The sequence below is a fragment of the Solanum dulcamara genome, chromosome 6 (assembly GCF_947179165.1).
Source record: "Solanum dulcamara chromosome 6, daSolDulc1.2, whole genome shotgun sequence".
In the NCBI taxonomy this organism is placed as follows: Eukaryota; Viridiplantae; Streptophyta; class Magnoliopsida; order Solanales; family Solanaceae; genus Solanum; species Solanum dulcamara.
The window spans coordinates 79,994,738-80,013,135 of record NC_077242.1 but is presented as its reverse complement, the minus strand read 5'-3'; the positions used below and the strand labels follow the sequence as shown (position 1 = coordinate 80,013,135).

The window sequence follows — 18,398 nt, the reverse complement described above, 5'->3', positions numbered from 1 at the left end:
CCTAGCTCAGATATTACCATTAAACTGATGTGGCAGTGGCCATCATCATACTATAGCATCTTGTAAAAGGGAGAAAGCTTTTATTGCACAAAAGGTGGAATCCTTAATCTAACCTAACTAAAAATTTCTCTTTTGAAGGCCAACTGGTAGCAACTAGCAAGGGCCCATGATGAATCTATTGTTGGCCTATTTTTTCCTGTCTTTCCTTTTTTACAGTGAATGCATATTCCTCAACAATATCCTTTTCAATTATTATTGTTTACTTTCTCCGTCTCAAAATAAGTATCATTTCAGTAAAATAAAAATTATCACAAATAGTTATTGAAATAATAAAAGCTTGTTTGAATTGACTTATAAGTTACTTATAAGATGTTTTTAGCTTTTTTAAGTATTTGGTTAACCAACTTAAAATCATTTTGTGCTTAAAATAAGCCTCAATAAATAATTGAGTTTGTTTGGATGAACTTATTTTAAGCAGATAATAAGTTGAAAACAGCTTATAAGTCAAAAAAATAAGTTGAACTGTACCTACTTATTTTTTTAAAACTTATAAACAGTTTTCAACTTATAAGTTACTTAAAATAAGTCGATCCTAACTGGAACAGTTCACTTCTATTACACAAATGCTAATACAAAAGTCTTTTCAACAAATTAAGTGAAGATGAAATGAAATGAGAAACACTAATATATAAATACACAAATATTGAGAGAGGGAGCTTTCAAATTATTGATGATTTTAGTGCTCAATGTTGGACTGGTCTTTGGTCCAATTCCCAGAGCAAATAATGAAAACTTTATCAGACATGAATAGAGAGAGACAGCAAACCTGCATTGCAAACAACAATATTTGGTTTTATGCATTCAGAGAGGTATTTCTTGTTTTGAATCCCCTTTTCTCTTTACAACTTAAGCTAGCGTTTAACCATTAGTTTTGAAGTATATTTTGAAATTAGCGTATATTTTTGAATAACTGTTTAATTCAATTTTTTTAGAGTAAAATATATAAATAAATATAATTTCAAATTCTAAAAACTCAAATTTCAAATTTCAACTTCAAAATTCACTAACACCTCTACTTTGGTTACTCTCCCAATGTCTTTTTTTCTCTCTCTGTATTCATTCTGACCAACCTTTGGACTCTGTGACACTGTGAAAATTATATAGTAATGCATAAATATTGCTTTTACTAAGTTCAAATATGCAAATCTTACAACACATAAAACAAAAAGAATGGCTAAGCCCAAGATAAAGGTATTAAACTAAAGCACATAAAATATTACACCACTTAACCACTTACAATCTGCAGCTTCTTTTGAGAGCATTTTCTTGTTATATTTTATGTTCAAAAACCTCATAGATCCAACTCATCTACTAGATTCCCCATCTGTAAAGCTAGAGGGGTCATGAAGATTGTATCCCTAGGGTAGCAGACTCAAATCAAATGATGTTTTCTTTCTGTTTCCTTCTTGGCTGCAAATGAACCAAATCAAGGTAAAGTAAACAAAAAAACAGTTTTTTTTCTCTCCTTCTTTTGCCTCTTGAGAGGAACTAATATGTGCTACATGGATCAAATTAGGTAAAGACTTCTTCTTGTTTTCAATGTAGATGTACACCCTTTTAAGTTATTCTTATTCAAGTTTTTCTGAGTTCTGACTTAAGGAGGCCCACAGTTAGAAGATGATGATATGATATTCACATGTAGATTTCTTTCTGCTTTCAAAAGTCTTTACTGTTGCATTCATCTGATTCTTGAAAAAGAGTGTTTTTGATCCCAACCCCACAAATTAATTGCAACTGACGAAACTCCATATCAAGAACCCAGGAAAAAAGATCAGTTTTTTTTCTTCTTCAAAACTACTGAAATATATAGCATTTTGGTTACCTCCTTGCTTCCCCATTCATCACTTTGAGAATGGATGAAGAGGGAACTCCTATTGTTGATACTCAATCCCTCACCATCAAGATTGCAAATTCAGGTCAGAAGAAACTGATAGCAAACACAGCAACATCATCACCATATAACTCCCCTTCTGTTATCTCTCCTCCATCTTCTGCATTTGTTTCAGCATTACAATCACCTTACATTTCTCCAAGGGCCACTTTAGTTACAAATCCAACTCAAGAAAATCAAGAAACTCCCATTGCTCCTCCTACCTCAGTTGTCCATCCATCCCCACCAGTCTCATACTGCGGTTCGCAATCTGATGATGTTCCCAGCACCTCCTACACTCCACCACCAGAAAGATATGATTTTTCTGATGATCCTACAGACACAAAGCTCAAGATTGTCACCTGTGTCCCTGTTTCAGGACCGGAGACTGATCCCAGGATATCCTTTTCTTTCCCTGTCCCTCGAATTTCGTTTGCCAAGGGCTCCATTTCACCTGCTTCCAATACCAAACTTAGAAGCTGTGATGTGTATATAGGATTCCATGGTCAGAACCCGAATTTAGTACGCTTCTGCAAGTGGCTCAAATCAGAACTTGAGCTTCAGGGAATTGCTTGTTTTATTGCTGATAGAGCAAAGTATGCAGATAATCAAAGCCATGAGATTGCTGACCGAGTTATATGCTCAGTAACCTTTGGTGTCATAGTTGTAACTGGTTGTAGCTTTTTCAACCATCTTAGCTTGGAGGAAATAAGATTCTTCGCGCAAAAGAAGAACTTGATTCCGTTGTTCTTTAACACGGATGCCAATGAAATTGCAAGTCTTTTTAACCGTAATGGTGATACCAAGAAATGTAAAGAGGCACTGGATGTAATACTAAAGTGCCATGATCTTAGATTGGAGACAAATGAGAGTAATTGGAGATCCTGTGTTTCGAAAACAGCTGGGATATTAAGGGCCAAACTTGGCAGGAAAAGTGTTGTAGAAAAGTGTACAGAAGGCTTTGAAGAGTTGCCCTTTCCAAGGAATAAAAGTTTTGTGGGAAGAGAGAAAGAAATTATCGATATAGAGACGACTCTTTTTGGCTCTGGGGATTCTTTCGAGCAAGAAAGTGCAGTCCCAATTGTCAAAGGAGGAACACCTGGACAATCTGAAGGTCTAGCAGATGATGAAAGTGAAGCTGATGCTGGCAGAGGCAAATACATAAATCTAGAGATAGGAAAGAACACGGAAACAAATAAAGAAGCTTGGGTCGAACGAAATTCATTGAAGAGGCCAAAGTACAGAAAATCAAGAAGTGGGAAGGATAAGAATTTGAGTATGAGTGTTGTATGCATAAATGGCTTGCCTGGTGTTGGAAAGACAGACCTCGCTTTGGAATTTGCTTACAGGTATTCACAAAGGTACAAGATGGTCTTGTGGGTAGGGGGTGAAGCTCGCTACTTTCGACAGAACATATTGAACTTGTCTCTAAATTTGGAGCTGGATGTGAGTGCCGATGCTGAGAAGGAAAGAGGGAGGATAAGGAGTTTTGATGAGCAAGAATCAGAAGCATTCAAGAGAGTTAAAAGGGAGATGTTCCGCGACATGCCATATTTACTAATTATAGACAATTTAGAGACTGAGAAGGAGTGGTGGGAAGGAAAGGATCTTCATGATTTGATACCAACTAACACTGGTGGTACCCATGTCATTATCACAACACAACTCAACCGGGTTATGAACTTTGATCCGTTGCAGCTTCAGCCATTGGCCACACCTGATGCCATGATTTTGATAAGGGGAAGACGTAAAAAGGAGTATCCGGCTGTTGAGGTAGAATTCCTCCATAAATTTGATGAGAGATTGGGAAGGTCTAGTTTTGGTCTGTGGGTGGTTGGTTCCTTGCTATCGGAGCTTGCAATTTTGCCATCTGCTCTTTTTGAAGCTGTGAATCAGGTTCCAGTTGAAGAAACCACAAGTTGCTGTAATCTATCCATTCCACATCAACAATTCTGTAGAACCAATCCATTTTTAATGAAAACATTGGTTTTTTGTACAGCCCTCTTGCAACAAAGCAACGATAGCAGGGACTCCGTTGCTTCAAGAATGCTTCAGGTAGGAGCATGGTTTGCTCCAGCACCTATCTCGGTGAATTTACTGGCAGCAGCTTCAAAGAAAATTCCTGTAAACAGAAACAGGTTCAAAAAGTGGACTAAATGTATGAAGGTTGCTCTATGCTTCTACTCAGGCCATTGCCTGACAAGCCAAGCATGGAAGAGCGAAGAGGAATCAGCACTACTTCTAGTTAAACTGGGTTTGGCACGAAAAGCCAACAGGCAAACAGGATGCTGGATACAATTCCATCCCATCACGCAGATTTTTGCTAAAAGGAAAGATGGACTAGTTGCTGCTAAAGCCAATGTACAAGGTGCAAGGAAACTTGGAAACCCGATAACAGATTCTGACCATCTTTGGGCATGTGCTTTCCTTGTGTTTGGTTTCAAGTCCGAACCACCAGTAGTTCAGCTCAAGGCAATGGACATGGTTTTCTTCATCAGAAAAACAGCTCTTCCTTTGGCAATTAGCGCCTTCACAACATTCTCAAGATGCAACTCGGCCTTGGAACTCTTGAAGGTCTGCACAAATGTGCTCGAAGAAGCAGAGAAGTCATTTGTTTCTCAAATACAGGATTGGTGCCACGGATCTCTGTGCTGGAAAAAGAAGCTGCAATCCAACCAAAGAGTGGACGAGTATGTTTGGCAAGAGGTGACATTATTGAAAGCTACCCTGCTGGAAACTAGAGCAAAGCTGCTACTAAGAGGAGGCCATTTTGATAGCGGAGAGGATCTTTGCAGAACCTGCATTAGTATCCGAACCGTAATGCTGGGTCATAACCATGCTCAAACTTTGGCTGCTCAACAAACACTAGCCAAATTAGTAAGGATGAGGAGCAAAATATGAGCCCAAAACTCCCCTTTTTGGTGGCTCAGTTTTGTTTATTGTGGCCAAGCAATCCACTCTTTAGTTCATGTAACATAGAAATCATCCATTATCAAGTACTTTTCACCACATCAGTTCAACTTATACGAAATGCATATCGATTTCAGCAATTTATTCATTTGATTAAGCAAATTTAAGTATTTAACCAATTGTCACATGATCAACCTACAACATTTGCAGTATCTTTCCTGCCATGTTGTGCACTACATTGTATGTCTGATACTGTTTCTCTAGTTGGATGAAACTGATGACCCATGGCATTTGATTCATTCATTTACTACACACCAGTTCTGCCTCATTAAGCCATTAAAAAGATTTGTCTTTTTAACTTATCTCACAACTAAGGAAAAGCTTATCTTGGAAGAAAAAAGACAAACCAGTCATCAAAAGTTTACTTTCTCAATCAACAGAAGCTCAACTTAGGAGAAACAGCGCGAAATTGAACAAATTCATTGAAACAAATTGTCAAAGAAGGCACAAGAGCACCAGTAGCAACAGGTTTTCCTGTAAACTTTTGGAACCTGTAGCATCTCTTCCTTGCATACAAAACCAAAACACTCAGTAAATTCGCTCTCACAATCAACAACAATAAGGGTACCTTATCGTGGAGAGACTATTTCCAATAAAAATCAACAACCAACCAAAAAAATCAAATCTTTTAGCAAAATCTCTTCCTTTAATTCAGTAATTCACACCAAATGTATCATATGAACACAGCTCTCAATCAACAAAAACACAAAAAACTAAAGAAGAATCAAATAATTTTGGTGAGTCAGTTGAATGAATTGGCAGGGGCAAATCAAGAAGATCCTCTTTCAGCATTTGAAATCAATCCAGTAGAAACGGCGTCGTCTTCATCCACAAACAACCCTTCTGGATTCCTCAAACCTCCATGAATCACTGACAACAAAACTCCAATCACTATACCAATCATCAAATTGTTTAAAATTCCGGTAAACCAAACAGTACTTGCAGAAACAGTCACCAGAACGGAAATTACAGCTAGATCGCTAACTTGATGCCCTAGAACAACCATAGGATCCTCCCGGAAGAACAGAAGAATCAACCATGACGCAGAAATCAAACTGGCGAAAATCAATAAAACAGGTGATCCGATTAGTGAACAAGCTGCGCAAGCAGATATGACAATGGCATAGTTGACGGAGAAGTATTTGAAGTTCCGGCGGACGCGAATTGCAGCATCGGAGAAGGATGTCGGAATGTCCACGGCGCTTGCTCCGGCGAGAAATTCCGGCCACGGTCGACTTCGGGAAAGGAAGGTGTAGAGATTTTGAATGGACCGGTTGATGACATCACCGCCGGAAATCGGGATGGTGGTGTAGGTGGCCGTGGTGACGGAGGTCGGTTCTGATGGCATATTTGTGAATTTTGTTAAAAGTTTGACCAGAGTGTTTTGACCAAAAGACAATAACTACTCATGTCTGCACATCGTGATGTGTCAGTTTAAAAGACACCAATTTCGCTTTTTGATAATAATAATTAATAACTAATATTCCTGAGTTTCAATTTGTTTAAATTTGTTCTTTTAGTACGTTTAATAAAAATACCTTTTCCCTTTCTTTAACACTTTAATTTTAATATTTTGATACTATAAGATCATAGCATTAAAAGAAAAACATTAAATTTCATATCAAATCACAATCAGATAAATAAATTAAAACATAAAAAAAAATGTAAGGTTTTGAATAATTATTTATGTAAATGTTTTGACCTTTTTATACTTAGATATGATTAGTAAGGAAAAGGAAAAGCCACCTAATTACACAAACATTTCTATTATATTTATTAATTTTTTCTATAGTTTAAAATAAAAATTTTTATCACTAATTAATAATTTCATACAATATTTCAAGTTAGATACACATATATACATATATTTTTGTTATCAGATATCTTCTGAAATACAAATACTTAAAAAACTAAATTAGTGAAATTTGTGGTATTTATCCTTGTTGAAAAAACTATAAGTCCATGCACGTTTTGCCAATTATTTGGGCTTTATCCCCAAGGTCTAACTTCATTTATGTAAGATGGGCCTGACTGCTTGGGTAATATAAGGATTATGGGCTACATCTTAAATCATCTAAATTTTGCACAAATGTAACACTTCATTATGGTTACTGTTTAAATTTTGTCGCTGTTGAATAAATTTATTATGAAAATGATCGTGGCACTATAATATAGACACATTTTGTAGACTTGTAAGTAATTTAATTCAACAAGATATAAGAATAATATTTAACATTTTGTATGTGTTCCAACATTGATTTATTAATTTTTTATGTGTATATCACAATTTTAATAGTAAATCGTTTTTTTTTTTGAAAAACTCTGTTGCAATGCGTTGGATTCTTTTATGTCTTATTGTCTTTTGGTTTGTGAATTTTCTAAAAATAAATAAATAAATCATCTAAAGTGACTTGTGTTTTAAATTAGTATGACAACTTGTAGCTTATTGCAAACGTTATACTATAAGTTGTGACCCTTTTCATAAGAAAACAGTAGAAACAACATAATTTTTTTTTCTTTTTTTACTTCCCTTCTCTTCCCTAATTCCTCCTATAAATTTTGCAGACAAAATTATTTATCTATTAATATAACATGAACAAAATTTAAATAATAGCCTTAAAAGAGTCATTTATGCAAATTTCTCGTTAGAGACGGAGGAGTTAGGTAGTCCCACATTTGCCAAACCTACCCACTAGATAATAAAGAATGAAGGAAAACTTTTTGTGGTTTTAACTAGAATATAATTAATTTATTTATGGATGGCTAGGCAAGAGAGCGACTTCTTCAAGTATTTCATCCGTTTCAATTTATTTATTCTATTTTGATTTGACATGAAATTTAAGAGAGTAAAAAAAAAATTTAAATTGTATGATCATAAACTCAAATATATCAAAATATCTTTTAATTTTTATGATCAATTTATTTCTTCTCATAAACAGGTCACATAGAAAGTTGGTATTTTCATTTATACCAAAATATATGAAAAGTGGGAGGAGAAAAGAGAAAACGAACTGGGTAGAAAAAATGGGATCAGAAAGACCGTCAACCTTTGTCTTTTCTCTTTCTATGCAAATATATTGTTACGAATAAAATTAAGTAAATAAAAGTATAATTTTTTATGGCCTAAAGTTAAATGAAATGATCATTAACTTTAATAATACTATAACAGACAGAAATCCTGAAATTGAATCTTATCGTTATCTATTATTAAAAAAGTATATAAAATTCCATGTAATTAAACTATGCAAAAATAAAATCAAGCCCGCAGGACTGTGTTAAATTAAGTCAAAGATACAGGACACAGTAAGTTATGTGATAATAATTTAAATATTAGTTAATAAAAGTAGGTGTAGCATATTATGATACTAACACACAAATATATATATATATATGTATATATATATATATGTGCGCATTCAAGTGGTGTTATGACACAAGACTAGAATCTCTAGATACACACAATATTCTTCTTACTCAACCAATTTTGTGGTTACAGAGAAATATTTGAATTTGACACACATCTTTCTCTTTGTTTTTTGTTTTTTCAATCAAGAAAAGGCCTCTACTCTCTATATATAAAGGACAATTCGATACACAAAGTATTTCATATTAACAGAATCAGGGTTATATTTTGAGGGGTGTTATTGCAAACGAAATCCATATGTCATTGACATAAAACCTAATTAAATTTTGTTACGAACTTAGAAACATTAGAAGAGAACACAAGTGATGATGAACATTAGTACCGTGCAAAATATACCATGCATATATTCTTTTTCTATAAACATATGTTTGTATTAGTGTGTGTACATATTTGATTAATTTTAAGGGATACATATTTGTTATTGATTTACTCACAAAAATATCAAATAAATCTATTTATCAAAATATGAACACGAAAAAAGAAAAAAAACACTAATCTGTATCCATGTACTAGGGTTTGACCTTAATTAAAATACGATTGGTTTCCCCCACTACAATTTGTTTAGTGGGGAATGTGATCAATTTAGTCTGGAAGTGCATATATATGTCATATATACTGGATAATTAAATCAATATAGTCATGAGCCTTCAAATACATATAATATAATGATACTGTTGTTTTTGGGGATGATTAAGAAAACATCAGCCAAAATCCTCAATCAACAACAAAGTTACAAGTACCAAGGCGGTTGGGGGAGGGTTAATTTGATTTTTAATTTTCTCACGTTTAATTGATTAAATATTTAAAAAACTGACGTTCTTGAAAAAAATACGAAAAACAAATTTCATGTATGTCATGTTGTTTGTCTCCCTACACCCCCCCCCCCGCTAGCCAACTTGCCCACAACCCCTCACCCCGTCCTCTCCCCCACCCCAACTCACCCCAACTCATCCATTATTATCTGGTATTTATGTCTTATAATTTTTGATGTTCATAAATATGCACTTAAATTTGTATAACGTTGAGCAAATAGATACATGTGTTTTAACATGGTATCATGACAATTCATGTCTTACACAGCGTTTTATGTGTATTATGCCACACAAAATAAATGTATCTTCTTGTGTAACTTTATACAAGTTTCAGTGTCTATTTGTGCATATTCAAAATTGGACAGCAGTAATATCAATTAAAGTCAAATTAAAAAACATATTTATGTATTATATGCCTACATAAATCACAGGACAAGCTGGTCATCTTCATTTTATTATTAGTATTATTATTATTGGTGTAGAGGGACACATGTTTTCCACCCAAAAACATGTTACACTAGTCATCTCTTTTGTCTTTTTTTCTATCTTTTGTTTTACTTTTGACTGTGTGTGTAAAGGGACAACCACAAGTTTGGTCGTACACGCTATCATAATTTTCTTGCAATTTTGTAACGGCTATTTTTCTTGCTTGCTACCTATATATATTATTGTGCTTGTGTGTCCATTTCATATCTAACAAACCCTACGTACGTAACTTGGGACTTTTCCCACTTATTTGGATTATTATGAGTTACTATTATTTTGATCATACCAATATTATACTTTTTTAAGGTAAACAACACCAAATATATGTAAGATTTTTAAGGTAAACAACACCAAATATATTTTCTTACAAGACAGAAATAATTTTATAGATCACTTAAAAAAAAAGATTATTTTCTTTGATTTATTTTGTAAGTGGTCAAGAAATCTTAGTTCATCAAAAATTCAAGGAGATAATTATATGCCGCAGTAAAAACCCTAGTAGAACCTTGGGTATTTTGGTGGAACCATTTAATTTCTCATAAATGTGGATAATTTTAGTGATTTTATCATTTTAGTAGTAAAAACAACTACTATTACCTAGCTAATATTAAATTTGAGTATAAGTAATGGATTCATATGAACCTGTATTTTCAACACAAAATATAGTAATGTATGATAGATTCAATAGTAAAAATCTAAAGATTGAACACATCAAATCGTGAAATCGCCTCCGTTTACCATCTTAAAAGAAACAGAAAGAGACATAAAGGAGCGTCTCTGAGTTAACTTTTTTCCCTGCATGCAATAATACAAATGCACCAAGTACACGTACACCACAACAACAAGAAATGACTATATATTATGCCCCTCCCCCCCCCAACCAATCAACCCCAATCCTCTTCTATTTATTTCATCTTTATCCATGAAAGCAATATTTTTAATTATATTTTTTGGACTTTTCAAAAATGTTGTTGCGCCCTGTTAACTTCTCAAAAAATGAATAAACTATTGAAACATTTGACTCACACCAAACGATTTCTTTTGAAGAGTCCGAGCAACATTGTGTTTTAACCTTCTCATACTTCCTCTTTTTCTTACCACATGAAATATAGAGATATCACTAAACATATTGTGATCTAAAAGCATAGATATTTGATGATGAAAATAGAAAATGTATATATTAAGTTGTTTCACCATCAAACGTGCAAATGCTGAGAGAAGTGAATGCAGGTCACATCAAGATTATATATATAGCCATGCAACGCAACTTTTATATATATATATATGAAGCTGCTGTCATTCCACTACTCCCACTACTGACTCACTTACAACCTGTAATGTTCTCTAATTGATCTTTCCATTCAACTAGACAATAATCAAGTCAGTGGCAGCGGCAAAACCAGAAATTTCACTAAGATGGTTAAGATTTAGTATATATATATATATGTATAAAAAGTAATTTTTGAACAATACAGAATATAAAGGGTGTTTAACTGACCATCCTTCACTTAATTGTGTGGCTACGCCATTGCATCAAACCTATTAAATAATATCTAAAACCACTAGTATGGCAATAGTTCTACCATCCTAAAAGACAATGATGTTGCTCGGACTCTTCAATAATGTCGATGTGTGCGTATCAGATCCTCCAAAAGCACATACTATTTAAGGATCCAATATGAGGGCAACAATAACATTTTTAGAGAGTCTGAGCAGTACAGCTAAAAGAGCATCATTAGTATATGACCATTATATTAGAAGCAAAGCAATATCCTTTAAACTAGAAAAAGAAATGTTAAGAAGAAACGAATTTGGAAGTTCATATTATCCTTTGGAACAACTCATTATTTAAAGACTTTTTATACATTAGACACTCCAGGGAACTTTCAACTGGCCTCAGTAATTAAACTGCTTTATATATATATATATATATGTCTATGGTACTTTCAGTACTGTTTAGAGTAAACATCAAACGCTATGAAAGTGAAAACCCAAACTAGAAAAACTCATCTGCTCAACTTTGCCGCATTTTCTTGTCAGTCGAGAGGAAATAGCCATGTAAAAGGCGATTTCTTGGTTATGAAAAGCCTGGAGAATAATATAAAGATGATCTAAAAGGGCCTGCAGGTGATGAGGAAGCCGAGAAAGAGCTTGGATGAACTAAACTACAACCGTCTGGGTTGACATTCCACGTCTTGGCAGGAATCTCGTTCACTTGAGTAGGCAAATTTGCATTCTGAGCTACTCCAGATCCACCACGCGGTCTATTGTCACAGAGATCCACAACCCTTGAGGTATAGCCCGAGCTAATCTGCATTTTCCCCATGCTCGTGGTGTATGGAGAATTAGCCTCGTTTTCTGGAGAATCATCAATTACAATAATTTCTCGGACAGCATTAGTCCCAACTGAAGTTGCATTTTTCCAATGAGAGATGGGAGTGGCTACAAACTTCTTCATATCACATGTCTCATTTGGTCCATTTCGCACAGTATGTAAATTGCACCCACCTAAATAGTCTTGTCTGCCAAAAGAGGAAGCCATCAATCCACTGCCATTACTCTTACACGAAAATGAGGCTGGAGATGTAGGGGATAGCTGTACTTGTGGCCTTGAGTAACTGTCTTGACTTTTGAAACCATTGAACAATCTGACATCAAAATGCTGTACTGGATCACCACTTTGAGGGAAGTGAGAGACAAGACGACTATGCGCATCCACCTGACAGAAGGAGTTCAGATCCTCGTTACGAAGTCTAGTGTTTGCCAGGTCATTCGTGGAATTTGAGTGGGGTGATCTTTTCAGTGGGGAATCTTCATCTTTGTTGATGACCATTAAATCCTTTCCCATCAGCCTGAGAACTGGATTAGAAGCAGATGGACTAAAAGACTCAGAATCACGAGTTGGGAGCTTGAACTCAGAATCAGCAGAAATACCAAATTGAGTATATCCCGTGGCCGATGATTTAGCGGTGCCATTTGTTTCAGGTCCTGAACTCGAGTCACTAAGAGAAAATGAGTTGCTCTTCAATAAGATGTTATTAGGTCTCGTGAATGAATCAAGGCTCAGCTGATTCTCACTGGCAGGAAAAGGTGAAGGGGCCAAGGCCCGTCGCTGTAACAGCTGCGACTCTTCTCGATTCAAAGCAAACCCTTGAGATGTTCCTCCTCCTTTCCCGACACAACAACATGGCTTATCATTTGTAAATCTGAAAGTTCCTTTTCCAGGAAATAACGTATTTGCATTAATTTTGTCCAGTCCATCTTTATCATTTCCTGAATTTGCAGTCTGACGTAGTGCGAACGAATTTTCCACCAGAAGATCAACAGTGCTGCCCGAAATGCTAGACCTTTTATCTTCCCAGCCAGTGTGGCATTTGAGCATTTTTGACGAATCCCTTCCACCATCATACAAATTCCCCGAATATCTTGAGCCAGTTCTAGCCATAGTTGAGTTAGAAACTGTTGATGCAGCAGAAGTAGGCGAACCAGAAGAATCCTGATCAACGAATTCGAGATGATCTGCAGAAGATTGAATTCTGCTGCTGGTTAATGATGAACTACCATGAAGGTCTTCTGAGCTCATACGACCAGGACTAGGTAAAAAGGATCCCGGTGGTCCTGGTATGGGGATTGGATCAACCTCCAAAAAGTAATTTCCTTGCCCATCGTCGTTAGATCCTAATTCAGCAACATCATGGACATTGCCATCAATCATCCCTTCAATGCCTAAAATAGGATCTTGTGAACATGCTGCAGCTTTGGTTCCAAGAAAGGATCCTTTGTACTCTTCGCTAAACAATTGTGACTCGCAATGAGACATAGCAGGCCCAGACATCTCATCAGATCTAGCATCCATTTGCTTGCTAAAACTCATAAAATCTCCCCTCACAGCAAATTCAGAGGCAGCTGGATCCATAGTCGTATCACTCTGACTTTGATGATTCGCTTTCACAGATCCTGTAGCATCAGATGCACCTGCTAAAATGCTGCCTGTTTCATTATCAGAATGGGTCACAGCTGAGGATTGTGAGCTCTTCAAGCCCAGAGTGCCTTCCACATTAAAGCCCATAATTCCCTCTCTATTTTTCCTGATGTTCAAAACTTCAGATGTTTTAACAATTACCCTATCACAACTCTTGCTCCCTTGAATATTTGTTTCTCTGGGATTTCCTCTTAAACAATGTTTCTCTCCTTCAGTCTGGCAAGCTTCACCTTCTTCAGATTCTGAGCTGGAGCTCACACAAGACTTCTTAAAGGAAGCTGTTTTCCACTTCAAATTATACTTAACATCACGAGCAGGCCCTTCACTGACGGACGAAAGGTTCTTCCTCAATGATGAAAACTTCCTCGCTTTTGAGGAGAATGATGGATGAGGGGTGGATTGTTGACAATTGATCTCAGAGTTATCTGTGTTTCTCCCAACTCTCATATTTTTCACAGAAAGTGCATGATCTATTGTTATTTTCGGACGATTGTTTACAGAATGGCCATCTACCTTCAAAAGCTTTCCTTTGCACCTTTGTAACACTAGGGATCTCTTCTTGCTAGATGGGAGTGGAGATTGAGACGATGAAAAGTCCACTTTCTTTTGCAGAAAAGGTGGTTCTTCGCTATGTTCATCTTGAGGCTGATCAAGCAGCATATTCCCCATTCTTTGGCTACTCTCAGGCAAACAAACAGATGATCTTGGAGATTTCACAAGACAGCTTCTCTTTTTAAATGAATCAGTTCGAGGCAACACATCATTGTCACTTTGCATGCCAGCTGACATATCACCTCCAGAAAGCTGATGGTTGTCCTTATCACTGATCTTCCTTGTAAGGCCAGTTCTCTTTGAACATGCCCATTGTTTTATGGTTGCCAATCCATTTGATACCATCTGGTCCGCAGATCTGAGGTACTTATTTCGGCAATCCACTTTGTCAACATTTTCTCTTGGAGAAAAGGTGCTCTCTTGACCACTCTTAATCTGTTCATAAAATATTTAGCAACTTAGTTCTAAGCAAATTAATATTACATACTAGGACTGCTAATTGGTAAAAACATAATAATTTTGATAAAAGATAAATGATGTAAGAAAGCAGCTTGTAAATCCAAGAACTTTAAACTACAATGGTTTAGTTCTCAACATACGCAAAACCCCCACCTACACCCGCCCCCATTTCAAGTGAAACCGGCCCCTCCTTTCAACCAAATTACCAAAACAATCATGAAATTAAGCAAACATGAAGGCCAAAATACAGAAAAAGGCTTTTAACATTGCTCTCCCAGTACTCTTTTGTTTTCCACTCCTAAAATTTTGCAGTTTCATTACTGCACTATATTGCTACAGTGTTGGAAGAAATGAAAAATTCAAAGATGAGATGTAATATCCTTGATTAAAGAAAGGGTTTCAAGAACAAAACCAAAGCTGAGGAAACTTCTTTATATCCAGGATTTGAAAAAAAAAAACATACCTTGGAACAGTGATCTGGCTTGGGCAAGCAAAACCTTTTAGTATGAGAAGCAGATTTCAGAAGCTTGTGATGTTTCTTTCTTTTCTTTGTCAAAATGAATTTGCTTCTTTTATCTCCATCAACCATTTTTTTCTGGAGAGGATCATTAACCGGCTTTGATGATGGAAGCTGCTCATCATTGAACTTGGACAGAATTCGAAGCTTCGTGCCATTGGCATCAATATAAACAGCACCTTCATTAGCAGTGCATTCAAGGTTCACAGGAGGAGGCTTTTCCAGTTTCTCAACAGCAGGTACCTCAGTGATCTCTCGAACAGATGAGGTCGGATTTGAGGCCCAGTTGGTTCCATTCCTCCTATCAAGATCCTCCAGTGTACAGCTCTTAGCCGTTACATAGATATCCACCATCAATCTTGTTTTCCTTGGCTTTATCCTGTGCTTAATCACCTTAGGATTTGATGTCCACTTGACTGTTGATGACTCTCCCGAGAGACATTGATCGATGTGAGCATTCAATGTGGTGTTTGATGAGGATGTGAAAGTCTTGCAAACCGGACATACTTTCGAAGCCATTGACTCGGACACCATGAAACTGTTTGTGGTAGTGTCTGCCTCTTCTACGTTCTGATCTGTAACGTTGCCCAATTTGACCATTAATCTGCACTTTTTCGCTGATTGTTGTACTGTGCTCCCGCTCTTGTTTGACGTAGGAGGTTCCTTGACCAGAGGTTCCGGCAAGTTGACAGCTTCTGCTCCTGAGCAACGATTTCTTATTTGAGCTGTTGGAACTGAATCAATCTCAGAACAAGACCGACTGGTTATCGTTGTCCGAAACACCTTCTCTCTATCAGATCCACTTGAGTTGATATTTCTACAATCCACAGCTAGTTTTGGCATACATATTCTACCACTGCTAGAACTAGTGGACACAGGATCATCATCTAGCTCAACATGTTTCTCCTCAGAAGTGACTGTATTGTCCTTGTCAGTCAAAGGATTATCTATAGCACATCCCTTATCAGATTGAAAAGGAGGTAACAAATCATTCGCCACGCCATGCTTCAAACAAAGCTGCAAATTTTCCTGAGAAAATGGCCAATTAGTCTTGATGTCCTTTCTCCTGGTTCTAAAAACATAATCCCTACAAGATAATACAAAACATTAATATCATATGTCAATAACCTCAAAACAAAGTAGCAAAAGGAACCCCCACAACAAAAGAAAGCAACAATCTTTAATTGCTTATTACCATATCATATGAAAAGGAACCAACATAAAACTCATCTCATACTCATTCACATATGTATACCATAAATATAGTTACATGAAATCTCAACCAAGACTCTAGGAGTAAAAGACAAGAAGCTAAAAAAAGACTTTTTTTTTGTTTCCCAAAATCAAAAATCAATGAACAACAGTGGATCTGACCAACAAAAAGAAAATCCCCAGATGACTAAAAAACCCTTTCAACAGTAAAATATTGAAGAGGTAACTAGAAACTAAAATCCCATACAAGACAGAAGCAGAGTTTCTTATTGTTTTTTTACCTTATGGAGAAATTTTTGTTGTTGTTGTTGTCATCAAGGTCAGAGTTGGACAGATCTACTAGCTTATTATCAGAAGAAGGCCTTTCATCACTACTACTACTTTTCAGTAGAGAGATATGACAAGGATCTGGTGGAATGTTTTCAATGGATAACATCTGCTGATAAAATTCTCCCTTCTTCTTCTTCTTGTGCTGTCTTCCCAACAGTCACAAGAACTGCTGTAGCTATATTTTCCAAGACTACTACTTAGTCTTATCTCCTTATTATACTTAGCCTTCAGCATAACACAGTAGCCAAAAGGCCTCTCCACACACAAAAATAATATTAATACTTACTGTTAACACAACAAAACCCCACCACCACCAACACCAACAACAAGATTTACCCTTTCTTCATAACAATCAACCTGCAAACATAAAAGAGAAATTAAAAATAGAAGATTCAAGAGTTTTCAAGAAAGACCCACAAAGACTAAAGGGTCAAACAAGTAATACAATGTTATTTTATGTGTTTTTGAAGTAAATCTCAAGGATCTATTTATGTTGAATCATCTTTAAAAGACTGGTAGAACAAGAAAAGAACCAATTTTGGGAAAGAAAGAAACCCGCAAGCAAAGATGTGAAGACAGATCAAGACTCATGTAACGTTATTTTATGTGGACAAAAACCAAGAAAAAAGGTACATAAAATTTGTCAAGTTTTGCTTATTGGGTAACAACTAAGCACTAATAACACTCCAAAAATCAAGACCAAACAAAGTAAATCTAGAGGGGTTTCTATTAATTTTAACAACAAAGGGATGATTTTTTTTTTCAAAAGTTTTGCTAGATACAATGAACCATATATAAAAAGTTGAGTCTTTTGGTCAAGAAATCAAAAGGGCATTGAAGTTACAGAGAAATGAAGAAACCCCTGAAATCAAAATTAAATCTTGTTTGTTTTGGTCTCAATGAACAGTAGAGTTTATGACCAAAGTTCAAAACTTCTAGCAAAAAAACAGATTTGCTTGCTTTGATCAAAGAAAATTTCAAAAGAGTTAAAAAATATTGAAGCAAAAACCTAAACAGATCATGAAATCACAAGAAATCTCAGTATTCAAACCTCATCTAGCTAATATCCCAGAAACCAGCTCTAAATAAAACTCAAATTCAAGCAAAACCCAGATGTAAATGAACAAAAAAAAAAAAGATGACCCAAGAGAGGAAACAAGCAAATAATGGAAAAAGATCAAGTGGATGTGAGAAGAAACCCCCAAAAAAGAAAGAAAAAAATGAGTCTTTTGTTGATTTTAAAGACTAAAAATGAGAACTTTCACGAAGATAAAATGAAATGGAAAATAAAGGAAGAAAAATGACAAAAAAAATATACCAAAAGTATTAGCAGTAGCACAGGTAGTAAGGGCTAGATGGATGGAGAGGAGAAGGAGAGTAGAGAAGATGAAAGGAAAAAGGAATAGTGAAGAGATATAGAGAGTCGATGAGAAAAGAGCACCACCCACTCACACATCAAAAAGAGGGCATCAGGTTCTTCTCTCCACCAAAAAGCAGGTTTGGACAATTTATCACCCACTACCCTCTATTTTACCCCCTCTCCCTTTTCTTGACAAATAGGAAAAAGGCTGGATTTTTTACCTTACTACTCCTCTATGTGTGGCAACAACAATAATATACTCATTGAAATTCAATTAAATAAAATATGAAAAAAATATAATATATCTAAATTTTATTATTATTTCATAAAAATAAAAATATTATTTAAAAAAAACTTTTTCATC

General features: G+C 35.7%; 3 protein-coding genes across 5 annotated transcripts; 1 reads left to right on the top strand and 2 right to left on the bottom strand.

Moving 5' to 3' along the window:
* The first annotated feature begins 1,836 nt into the window (after positions 1-1,836).
* On the top strand, positions 1,837-5,032 carry LOC129891698 (uncharacterized). Its single transcript, XM_055967150.1, has one exon. It carries the CDS (start codon positions 1,913-1,915, stop codon positions 4,829-4,831), a length of 2,919 nt encoding a protein of 972 aa, XP_055823125.1. The 5' UTR covers positions 1,837-1,912; the 3' UTR covers positions 4,832-5,032.
* Positions 5,033-5,362: 330 nt separating this feature from the next.
* Positions 5,363-6,375, bottom strand: LOC129891699 (PRA1 family protein G2). The gene has a single exon (XM_055967151.1). The coding sequence runs from the start codon at positions 6,246-6,248 to the stop codon at positions 5,670-5,672; it is 579 nt and encodes a 192-aa protein (XP_055823126.1). The 5' UTR covers positions 6,249-6,375; the 3' UTR covers positions 5,363-5,669.
* A 5,055-nt stretch (positions 6,376-11,430) lies between these two features.
* LOC129891697 (uncharacterized) lies at positions 11,431-18,173 on the bottom strand. Of its 3 annotated transcripts, none has more exons than XM_055967147.1 (4): positions 17,993-18,173; positions 16,626-17,031; positions 15,079-16,219; positions 11,431-14,591 (listed from the first exon to the last, which is right to left on the bottom strand). In XM_055967147.1, the coding sequence occupies exons 2-4, from the start codon at positions 16,778-16,780 to the stop codon at positions 11,700-11,702; spliced, it is 4,188 nt and encodes a 1,395-aa protein (XP_055823122.1). In that variant the 5' UTR covers positions 16,781-17,031; positions 17,993-18,173; the 3' UTR covers positions 11,431-11,699. The 3 variants fall into 3 exon arrangements, with proteins under 3 accessions (XP_055823122.1, XP_055823124.1, XP_055823123.1); XM_055967149.1 differs by having other exon boundaries at positions 18,127-18,141; XM_055967148.1 differs by lacking the exon at positions 17,993-18,173 and adding an exon at positions 17,726-17,936.
* Between the last annotated feature and the right edge of the window lie 225 nt (positions 18,174-18,398).

Coding starts and splice junctions, on each gene's coding strand:
- LOC129891699 (XM_055967151.1), bottom strand. CDS start 6,248: ATGCCATCAGAACCGACCTCCGTCACCACGGCCACCTACACCACCATC.
- LOC129891697 (XM_055967147.1), bottom strand. CDS start 16,780: ATGTTATCCATTGAAAACATTCCACCAGATCCTTGTCATATCTCTCTA. Junction 16,220..16,625: donor AACAAAAATTTCTCCATAAG/GTAAAAAAACAA, acceptor ATTATCTTGTAG/GGATTATGTTTTTAGAACCA. Junction 14,592..15,078: donor AGCCAGATCACTGTTCCAAG/GTATGTTTTTTT, acceptor TTTTATGAACAG/ATTAAGAGTGGTCAAGAGAG.
- LOC129891698 (XM_055967150.1), top strand. CDS start 1,913: ATGGATGAAGAGGGAACTCCTATTGTTGATACTCAATCCCTCACCATC.